Here is an 11,705-nt window from a genome sequence, read left to right on the forward strand (position 1 = left end):
GAAGTCATATCTATGAATTTGTTAGCCCAATAAGGCTACTCTTTTTTTTTTTTGGTCATGAATAAGGCTACTCTGATTAGGATTCAGGTCTAAAAATGATTTTCAGCAACCCATATTTCTTCCCAATGTAGATCCGTTTCCCTGTGTTCCGTCCAGTTGGGCTTTTCCCGGCCCGTATGGATACAGAGCAAAACAAAAAATTAGGGTTTACAACTTATAAAAGTACTAACTTTAGTAACTTCTCTGATTAATCCCAAATCACGCTTTTTATTTTTGTTTATTATCTATTTATCCATTCTATTATTATATGATTCAAATATATCTCAGTAAAATATTTCATTTATTTTAGAATTAATAAAATAAAATAAAAATAATAATATTTGAAAATTTAATTACGAATATATCGCTATTGGATTACTGCTGTTCTATTTTAATAATGTACATGAACCAAAATCAAAGATCCTCTCAATCAAGAAGTGTAAGAACAAGCAAATTGCATCGTTAAAACAATACTTAGATATAATTAAAAATTGTTAAAAAAGAGGTCTCTTAATCCCGCGAGTATTCTAGACTGAGAGAGAGAGAGTAAGCGATGAAAAATACGAAATATCAAATACGAGTTAAAAAAAAAAATCTAAAATAGCTTCTCACAATTACTTTAAAAGATAACGAGATTCTTGATAAAAAAAATACCAATCCAACTCCTGAGACAAAAAAAATATCAACTCGGTTCTGAGATTTACTTTTATAGGATTGATTAGTCCCGTGCTTTGGCACACCTAAAAAAAAATCAAAAATTGAATTGAGTGTTTTTTTTGTTAGGAATCTCGTTGTCTTTTCGAGATAATTATTAGGGCCGGATTCACTCTTAAAAAAAATGAAAAAGAATTGCTAAGGGAGGTGCATTGATAGGAGCGTTGTGGGTGTTATTTGCCGACTAAGAATCGCGGCAAGGGGAAGGACCCAGTCTGAGTCTTGTTGAATGAATGAATGAATGAATGAATCTTCTTCCTTCATCACGTTCCCATTCAATCCCGCACCTTCTGCTTCCTCGTCTCCACCGCCGCCGCCACCCACATTCGTTTCCGGATCCTCTTTTCTAGCATGTTGTCCTGCCTCTCCTCCTCAGGTTCAGCTTCCCTCCTAGCTTATTCATTCTCATATTAATTTTCACTTACACTTCTCCGGAGTAACCGCTTCTTAGCTCAAATGGTCGGGAAATACCTGATCTCATAATTTATTGCGAAATTACATGCAACTCATTAATGGTGGTGTTGCTACAAATTGAATTGCAATAGACATAACAACTTTTACTTTCTAAAGTAACTCTGTATCAGTAACTACTTCACCATATACCGTTTAGTCCAATGGAGAACCTTTAATTACTACTGTTTGAAATTTGAAGAGCATATTCTTGTATAAATTCCACGGGTGGTTTAGACACTGATGCAATCTATGATAGGTGGACACTCCAACGTCATTTGGTCCATATAGGCTATAGCCAATCCCACATACTGGACAAGGCTTAGTAGTTCTTGAAATTATTCGGTGCTGCATTATGTAGGGCTGCTTCATTTACAGTCCTAAATATTATGCTTGAAATTAGTTATCTTTTACTATTGGAAAATATCAGAAAAATTAGCAGTGAAACTTAAACCGCTCCAAAACTGAGTAGTAGAGATCAATTTAATCTTTTGTATTAGGTGACTCAACCACTTGACGCCTTTGAAGGAATTGACATCTAGTATTTTTGTGAGAAAAAAAAATTATTGTTTACATGTGTACCTTTTATAGTTGCAACAATTGGAAAGAAACCATTGTAGGTAATAAGTTCGGAGAAATGTTTTATCGGCTGGATTCATAACACAACAGTTTGGAATATGGTCACTTTAGTTTTTTAATGTCAGTTTCGGGTTTGCAGGTTTTTGATGCTTGCAAATATAAGGAGAGTTGCCCAGTCTATTCTTCGTGTTCATAGGAACAGATATCAGGGAGTGAGTAGAAATGGGGCTTTTGTCTCAGCTGGACCTAATATCAATCGATGCAGGGTGTATATGCAAAATAAGTTTCCCAGTGAAGCATGTACTTCATGCTTATGGCATGGAACTAGGGGGAACTTTCACAAAGGGTGTTCTTTCAGCAACTTTGCTGTAACCTCAACAAGTAATGCAGCAGCATATAATTCTCAAATAGCTTGGAAATTTCTGTATAAAAAGTATTATTCCAATGGCCGCAACACATTAACCTCAATACATATGATTGCTCAGGCAGTGAGCCTCACTTTTGCTCGTTACTATTTGTTGGTCCCGAGTATCTTTGTACTAACTTGGGGAGAACTAGCATTGGCTCGGCAAAGAAATTCGCCACATGCAAAACGTTACCCGTCACAGAATGCTTTGTATATGCATGCACAAGATGGGTACAACTACGTGTTAGTTTTTGCAGCCGCTATAGTAGAAGGCCTCATTTTGTTAGTGAGAGCTATCTATCTAGCAATGTTATTCTCTCCAAGTATACTGATGGCACCAGTTGCAGATTATTTTGGACCAGAGTTTAGGAAAGTGTGGCTCCGGGTAATTCATCGTACATTAGAAAAAGCAGGCCCGGCATTCATAAAATGGGGTCAATGGGCTGCTACACGACCTGATCTCTTTCCTCGGGATTTATGTATGAAACTTTCTGAACTTCATACTAAAGCTCCCGAACATAGTTTTTACTACACAAAGAAAACTATAGAGAGAGCTTTTGGGCGAAAGATATCTGAAATTTTTGAAAACTTTGAAGAAGTTCCTGTAGCATCTGGTAGTATTGCTCAAGTGCATCGTGCTCTTTTAAGATCTACTTACCCTGGTCAGAAAACAAAGAGCCAGGTGGTTGCAGTGAAGGTTAGACATCCTGGTGTGGGAGAATCTATTAGAAGAGATTTTGCAATTATCAATTTGATGGCAAAATCTTCAAGGTTTATTCCTGCTCTCAATTGGTTAAGATTGGATGAAAGTGTTCAACAGTTTGCAGTTTTCATGTTGTCTCAAGTTGACCTTGCAAGGGAAGCTGCTCATTTGAGCCGTTTTATCTACAACTTCCGTAAATGGAAGGATGTCTCTTTTCCTAAGCCTGTCTATCCACTTGTGCATCCTGCAGTCTTGGTGGAAACCTATGAAAATGGGGAAAGTGTGTCATATTATGTTGATGAACTTCAAGGACATGAGAGGATTAAAAGTGCTCTTGCTCATATTGGGACTCATGCACTTTTGAAGATGTTACTGGTAAAAAATGACATCTTTCATTTGCAATTTTTTTCCAACAATTTTTCATGCAATATAATTTGTGAACAATCAAGTTTTTCTTAATTCTATTAAATATGTATCTCTCAATTGACATGTAAAGAAAAAACTTTCATGGTTCTCTATAGGTGTTCTCTATTAAATATGCTAAGAGATTAGGCCTTATAATTTCTCTTCTTCTTAATGTAATTCCTTCTTTTGTAACCGAAAAAAGATATTAGCTTGTCTTGTTAGGAATATCAATAGAGGATTCATAAGCAAAGTTTTGGTTTTAAAATGTTGTAACAACAGCAAAAAGGAGGTTTTTTTTTTTTTTTGGGGGGGGGGGGGAGAGTTGTATAATTTCAAATAGTTTTTATGGAAAATTTTAGCATTAAATTGTTGCTTATCTTTATGTTATCTTCTGCTTGTATTTTCATGAAAATTTATAATCTTAGTTCTCATTAACTGTTATTAACTTGTACTATATAGATTTTCAATTTACGTTGGATGAAACATTAAACCGGGAACAGGTTATTTACTCTCTAGTTTGTATGCTTATGTTATGCTGCTTGTATTTCATGATAAACCTGGACCTTTCATTTTCTATAGCCTCTTTATGGTTTTTAGCTAATGGCAATTCTCTTTTATTTCAACAAATTTTCTTATTTGATCCACAAACAAATTTACTTTCTGACTTTCCTTGTTTGATCTATAATAATCATATTACATCCTATTTCCTATGTTCAGTATGAACTAGAAGTTGGATCCTTTGGTATTTTAGACTTGAACATGATAAAGTTTAGCTTCCAATATATTGGGGTATATTCTTTCAGGTGGATAACTTCATTCATGCAGACATGCATCCCGGAAATATCCTTGTTCGACTCTCTCAAAGCAAGCGCCGGAATCGGCTCTTCAAATCAAAGCCTCATGTGGTTTTCCTTGATGTAGGCATGACTGCTGAACTCTCTGGTAGTGACCGGGTAAATCTATTGGAATTTTTCAAAGCTGTTGCCCGCCGTGATGGTCGGACAGCTGCAGAGTGCACACTCAGATTATCACAAAAACAGAACTGCCCAAATCCAAAGGCTTTCATTGAGGTAATTTGTTCAAGATACAACTGTTTGAATATGGATTATTACATTGTTGCATTCTGTCTACAGGTGAGCATAGTAATGAGGTCCTGCTTGTTGTGTGTGGGGTTCAATGGATTGCAGATATATGTTCTTTTTTCATTTACTTAACCCCGTGATATGATTCTGAGCCATTGCATACATTGGTTTCTTCTGTTTTTCTAATAGGAAGTGGAAGAGGCATTTACCTTTTGGGGCACCCCGGAAGGTGACCTGGTTCATCCTGCAGAGTGCATAGAGCAATTACTGGAGAAAGTCAGGCGTCATAGAGTTAATGTAGATGGCAATGTTTGTACTGTCATGGTGACAACCCTGGTTCTCGAGGTAACTTTTTTTTTGGGTCATCTTTTTACCAAGCTCACTACACTAGTATGCGACAATACCACTATCATGTGAGTTGGAAAGTAATGGAAAACAATATGCCCTTTATAAGTTCTCATAGCTGATTATACTCTGCTTCCTGGTTGTCGTCTTATTAATGGAGAAATGATACTTGTATTCATTTTTTCTTGGGCGCCAGAATTACTTCCCTCCACCGTTGGATGCAGTGTGGGATCCACAATGTTATAATCTCACACTCCGTCGTCTAGCGGAGAAAAAATGAATACAAAGCACAAATCCTGCTATCAAAATTGTTTGTGTAACTTGTGCATAATGTAATTTGTGTAGGGTTGGCAGCGTAAGCTTGATCCTGGGTATGATGTGATGCAGACGCTGCAGACATTGCTGCTCAGAGCTGATTGGGCAAAGTCTCTTTCTTACACAATTGATGGGCTTATGGCCCCCTAAATAGTGAGGACCCCTTTGTTTCTTGAGGCTCTCCAGAAGCAATTTTGACGAACATAAAACTAAAGCATGAGCTCAAAGCCTAAAAGGCTAAAACTAAAGGCGCTATGACATTTTCCTTGTTTCTTTGTCAATTTTTTCTAAAGAATTATACATGTATTTATCTCTTGATTATTTTCCAGCGGTTAATGCTGCGTGCATGAGCATTATAGTCTACGGTAAAAAGTGTAAGAAAGCGGTCTATATTTGAGCTTCATACTCTGTCGTGCATGCACAGAATACAGATTAGAGTTTTTATTCTTTAAAAAATAAATTACCATTTGTACCCATGAAAGATACAGACGCTGACAAATGTACTCATATAAGAATAAAACGACAATTGTAACCATAGAAGATGGCTTATGTGTGCCAAAAGTACCCTAACAGACAAATTGCGTAACCAACGTCCGGATACTTTTGGCACACGACGGCTATCTTCTGTGGTTACAATTTTCGTTTTATTCTTATATGGGTATATTTGTCAGCGCTTATATATTTCATGGGTACAAATGGTAATTTATTCTTCTTTAAAAAATACTGAAGTACACTTTATTGTCGGAAGTAGATTTTGCCATTTTCTAATTAGATAATGCCACTCTTATTATATGTTATTTTCAAATTATCAACTTTTATGGGTCATTTTTCATTACCAAGAAAAATAAAATAACGAGGATGAAGGATAACTTACGTAAATAAGAAGTGATATCATCAAATTTAAGATTGATATTATCAACTATTTTTAGTTTTCCCGATTGCTAGTTGTAGATGTGTAGATTCCGGTTAAATTAATGGTCATAACTAACAATTTAATTGCAAAATGGAAAGTGCTATTTGCACTATATAAACAAAGAATTACACTGTTCACATAGCCTATTAAATCACGTTCTTTTTTTCTAACTTTAAAATTTTCATAATTTCATTCGACCATTTTCATGTAATCACAAAATTGCATAATTAAGCTTATGCGACTTTATATAGTTCCAGGTTCTTTTCTTTTATTCTCTTTTCCACTTCTCTTTTCCACTGTATGAGTGCTTTTATTCCTAACGCTAGGAACCTGATAACATTTCTTAGAAGCACTTGACTTTTGTTTCTACGGACCAACTCTTCTTTTGGATTCAAACCCAAGTGTCATTCGAAAATCGAAATCACTTTCAAAAGTTAATGAGCTAAGCAATTTCCTCTCAATATTTCGAAAATTCTCTTCAATTTAACCACTAAGCAAAATATATACACAGACCATCAAGGATTATTTCAAACTCGGGTAGGGCAGAGATAGATGTCAAAGCAGTCAAAAAATGGTTACACTGAAGAAACTAATCAATTTAATTAGAGTACCTTTTTTCTAGAAGCTACTTTTATGATTTTTTATTGGGGAGCAATAATCTATACAAAAATGGAAGACAGTTGGTGCAATCATGTTTTGGCTGGCTTGTTTGTAAGCTCATGCATTTCCTTAATTGCTGTATTCATGCTATGAAGCACCATTTTCTTCACCTGTTTCAAGAGGCCCTTGTCAATTCCATGCTTACAACAATAGCAGAAAGCAGGAACTGGTTTACAAAATAAAATATACCTGCAACGTTTCTACTTTGGCTTTATGGTCTGCCGGCAGCAGTCGGACCTCATCAATCAGCTGGATACACTCGGAGACATTTTCCGGTGACACAAATTCCAACACCACATGAACGCAACACTGTAGATTATAAAAGACGGGGAAAAAGGAAGGGAAATTTTTTTTCATACATTCCTAAAGTTTAGGAAGAGAGAGAAATAGTCATTATGCTAATGCAAAACCTTAGGATTTCTGATCTGGTATGGACATCCAGCGGGAATGACAACAGCTTCTCCAACATGTTGCTTGAATGTCCATGGTTCAACCTCTGGTAACAATGACGATTGTGTAAATAGAGTTGCCTGCAATTGTAACAGATCATGAAACACAGAACTATGTGTACTTACGAAACTCCTCTTTAAGCCTTATTTTGTGATTTTTGTCAAGAAAAATGCTCTGATCTAGAATTGGATGAACCATCTGCGAAAAAATGTCAATCAATAACCACCGGTTCAAACAAAATCCTCAAGAGTTGTCATTGTTTGAACTTACTACTTTGTCATTGTCATAGTTATGAGAAAATTCATCACAATGTCTTATAAGGTATTCCATGAGCTTTGGAACGTCTTGTCTGCGGAATACATCCCATTGGGCCCCAGAATGCTCAGCAGAAAACTTATTTTTATCTTTCGAGCTTTCAAACAGATTTCTTGGATTACGGCCTGTAGACAACCCATGGAGAACTGTGGGTTCCGAATCAGAATCAGATAAATCACATTCTCTATCCTGGGAAAAGCTGTTCTCTATACTTCCAGTAGTTGCTTTTTCAGTGTGAGTTGAGACAAAGGATGTTCTATTGACTCTCCTTAAAAAGTCAACTTCTTTGGCCACTCGCTGTGAACCTTTTTGTTCCACTTCTTCAGCATGTGGTGGTAACGTTTCTTTTACTTTCTCTTCCTGTTGTTGTTCAGCAGTAATTTTAGAAGAATCCCTTCGACATAAAGCTTTATGCTTTTTCAGTAGTCGTTGAATTTTTGAAAGCTGCTCTGTAGATAGGGGAACATCCGTGGTATGTGCCATAATATTAACCTGGAATTACAAATCAGATGGCTAATGAAATGGATAAGGATAAAGCGTCAATGCGTCATTCTACACACTACATGATCCTTTTCCCACAAAGTGCAGAACAGATCACTGCTATTCAACACGAAGCTTTGGCATAAATTTGTTCAGTGAATTTTCGTGTCAATTTGTTGCTTAGAGGAAAGGAAACAATTGCAACTCATAATTTCTAGGTATGAGCATGATTGAGTACTGGGGTTCGATATAAACATGAACCATCAAAAACCCAAAAGTAGTTGTAGGATTTTGGGCTTCACCACAGGAAGCAACCTAATTCTGTAAGATTTTAAATTACTTAAAGCTGCTAGAGTTTCAATGCAGAAAGTAAAAAGACTTGAAAGCGAAGAACTGTATTACTCTGAATATACTTGAGAAGAAATCAAATGCAACATAACAAGGAAGGAAGCATACCACATCATATGAATCATAGCAGAGTTTAGTCACAGAATCAGCTTCCTTGTCGGCACAGCCAAATGAAATATGCACGTATGGTCCAATGTCATGTTTAGTACTCTGAAGTGGCAAACTTGCTGCCAAATTCAGAAGACCAGACATGGGATTCATGTATTCTTGAATTGGTAGAGCATCAATTACTTCAGAAAAATGACCTGGAAATTGCTCTTTGAAAAGTTGGGAAGACAACCACCCCTTTAATTTCAGCATCTCATGGCAAGTGTTTTCGCAAGGACGACATTTGAGAGACCCGCTAAAAGACTGCCTAATGTTAATTTCCACCTGCCACAGAGATAGAGTGCTAAACTTACTATCATTGTTATAAAGAACAGGGAAATAGATTAAACATCCAGTTTGTATGTATGCCCATGCATATACTTGTGAAGTACAACAAAGCCCTATAAACTAAAATTGGTATGTGTTTATAAATATGTTTAAATGAATAAAATATTACTGCAAGAATGCAGTACGATTTTATGGCCAACCAAGATTATCAATTAACAATTCAATTTAAAAAGTATAATAACAAAAAACAATAACTGATACACTGACCTCACACCAATCCAAACAAGATTCAAGTAAGTCCTTATCACTCTCGTATCTTGTAATGCTCCGCTCAAGATAACTACAGAACATGATCAGTGGATCCCAGCTGAGGTTTGATGTCTTTCGAAGAACATCTTGCACCACTACGGGATGGCCTTTTCCCCAGTGTTTTTGAAAGTGTTCAAAATTATCACCATTGATGTCCGAAACTGTGGGGTTAAACAAGCAATTATCATTTGAATCCCCTCTTAGAGCTGCTTCTTGCAACTGCTTATGTCTTTTAGTTTTGTGATCTGTGTCAGAACACATTGAGCATTTTGAACTTTTGTCTGGTATTTCTGGGAATTCATAGCTGCAAACGATTTCTTCTGCCTTTAGTTCCATCTCTTTGATCAAACTAGAGGGAAAAATATATCTCAAATCACGGTGGCTATTACCACAACCACCAAGTTCTGTAGATGGAAATGATACAGTGTCAATGCCATTACAATGAGTTATATTGCAACTAGAAATGGCCTTCTCATCCGCATTTTCTTTCTCACGGGCAGCGCAAGTTTTTGTTTTAATCGGTAGCTTCAACATTGATTCTCCAGAAATGCTTCCCTGACTTAATTCTTGAAAACAATTTAAGCAAAGGCTATATAAGCAACTAGGGCAGCTTCTATTGAGATCCAAAATGGGAGTTTTGCAGTGATTGCTGAGTCAAGTAATAAATTAGTTAGCATCAAGCACCAGAGAAACCTTTGACTTTTCTAAATAGCACTCAGAATAGAGTTTACCAGAATTTTTTCTCATTGAAGCCAAATTCAACCTGTCTGATGTGAATATCAGAAGCTTCCATCCCTGTCCAACATAAAAATGCATCTCAGATAACACTACTATATTAGCAAACGAAATTTGAAGAACAATAATATTTACCTTTAATTCTTGCTTCAGTTTCTAGCTGAGTATCCTGATATTCACTTATTTGTTTCAGTACTGGAAGGAGCATACAGAGTAGGTAATGTAAATGCAATATTCTACCAACTCTGCTTTTACCAGCCGAATGTTCCTAAGACAATGCATGTTAACTGAACTGTCAGCATATGCTACCAAAGCAACATTGTAAAGCAGAAAAGCATCAATTTTGATGTCAGACCTTACTTTCACTGTCTTTATATTGACTTGCCAGACAGTCCTTACAAGTGCAAGTTCCTCTACAAACAGGGCATGCCTTCTTAACTTCATTCTCAGTGCCAAAATACCTGTTAGTTTCAAGAAATATCAGCATATGTCTCATATTTGAATCCTCAACTACAAAATCATATTTGTTAATATATAAGCATTGAACATTGGGGCAGTGTAAATGAATGCAACAATGACAGACCGCTGTTTTATGCAATCCATGCAGAAGAACTCCTTGTTACAGCTAGAACACTTGATAAGATTCTGAGAATTACTCTTCTGGCACCAATGACACCTCTTCTTCTTACCCTTTCCCTTCTTCTTCAAGCCCTGTCCATACTGCACAACCTGAAAAAAACAAATATCAACAAATCAAAGGGGGGAAAAAAAGAGAGTAAAACTTAGCAGCTTCTGCTAAACCCACAGAAAAAAAAAAAAAGAGTAATAACTAACGAACCCACCAACCTGCAACCTGCCAACAGGGACTCTATCAACATTCTTGGACCTGAAGTAACGCGGCGTGACGGCGAGCGCTTTGGAATTAGAATCAGCAGCCAGTTTTACATCAAAATGGGAACCCACATTGCCATTGAAACCATTGGCGGTTGAAGCTGTAGAGATAGCCATCACTCCATTCGGCAATTCTCTCCGCAACTCTGCTCCTTCGCTGCACTCTTCATCTTCTTCATCATCGTCATTCTTCTTGTTCCTCTTCTTCCTTTTCTCAACCTCTCTCGTCAAGACCATCCTTATAAGCTCCAAATGCTTATCATCACCACTCCGCAACCCCTTGTTTTTGTTTTTCCTTTTCTTGTTCTTATTCTTCTTCTGAACGACCAATGCCTCTGAAGTACCATCGGAAAGCTTGCGCTTCTTTTTGGCGAGAAGAGCAATCTTGGAGTCCTTGCGTGCCCTAATTTCGACATTGTTGGCAGGAGAGGAAGGAGGAGAAGGAGAATGAGAGTGGCTCTTACGCTTATTCCTCTGAAGCTTGAGGAACTCAGGGACCTTCTCCTTGTACTGGCGATGGCGACCTTGAAGGTAGTGAACCTCGCACAGCTTCAGATTATCCTTCACTCTCCGCCGGCACCGCCATTGCCGCCCGTCCGTCCTCCCGCACCTCAGGTTGTCCGGCGGAACATACTCCTCCTCCCCGGTGGCCGCAGCTGATTTTTTTCCCATGAAAGTTGGAATTTTTTTAAAGAAAAACAGAATTGAGATTTTTCTCGGGAAAATTTTCTGGGAAAAAGTGAAACCTAAGCAGAGGGAGAGAAAAATCCCGTCTTTTCTGCACAGGGCGCTGGGGAACGGAAAAGGGTTTCTCTGTTTTTAAGGCCCAAACGAATGTGTATGTTTTTTTTTTGTGTATTTTATTGCGGAGAAAGGAAAAAAGTAAGTGTGGCAAGTTAATGTAATTATTGGCAAATTCAGAGTCTTGTTTTGGTCCGTGGTCTTGTGGGATCAAGATTTTAATCAGAATCTTGTCTTAATTCTTATATCAGATCATTGATGAACTGATGTATAACATTTTTCTGTAGAAATCAGGTTCTCCGGAATTTTTTTCACCTTAATTCTCCCCATTTTTTACATTTTGTTTTGGACCAAGTTTTTCACTTTTTGGTTCCGAAGTTGGTCACTGAA

General features: G+C 37.1%; 2 protein-coding genes across 2 annotated transcripts; one reads left to right on the forward strand and one right to left on the reverse strand.

The window, feature by feature from the left end:
• Nucleotides 1-879: 879 nt before the first annotated feature.
• Nucleotides 880-5,440, forward strand: LOC107627990 (uncharacterized). Its single transcript, XM_088504163.1, has 5 exons — nt 880-1,129; nt 1,922-3,266; nt 4,100-4,366; nt 4,568-4,723; nt 5,069-5,440. Exons 2-5 carry the CDS (start codon nt 1,929-1,931, stop codon nt 5,186-5,188), a joined length of 1,881 nt encoding a protein of 626 aa, XP_088360289.1. The 5' UTR covers nt 880-1,129; nt 1,922-1,928; the 3' UTR covers nt 5,189-5,440.
• A 972-nt stretch (nt 5,441-6,412) lies between these two features.
• LOC107626237 (lysine-specific demethylase JMJ28) lies at nt 6,413-11,406 on the reverse strand. The gene is made up of 12 exons (XM_016329073.3): nt 10,530-11,406; nt 10,267-10,412; nt 10,039-10,144; nt 9,819-9,951; nt 9,680-9,743; nt 8,907-9,597; nt 8,313-8,636; nt 7,332-7,868; nt 7,187-7,259; nt 7,022-7,107; nt 6,801-6,920; nt 6,413-6,721 (listed from the first exon to the last, which is right to left on the reverse strand). Exons 1-12 carry the CDS (start codon nt 11,244-11,246, stop codon nt 6,641-6,643), a joined length of 3,078 nt encoding a protein of 1,025 aa, XP_016184559.1. The 5' UTR covers nt 11,247-11,406; the 3' UTR covers nt 6,413-6,640.
• Nucleotides 11,407-11,705: the final 299 nt, after the last annotated feature.

Source organism: Arachis ipaensis, chromosome B2, assembly GCF_059453495.1.
Source record: "Arachis ipaensis isolate K30076 ecotype BB chromosome B2, ASM5945349v1, whole genome shotgun sequence".
In the NCBI taxonomy this organism is placed as follows: Eukaryota; Viridiplantae; Streptophyta; class Magnoliopsida; order Fabales; family Fabaceae; genus Arachis; species Arachis ipaensis.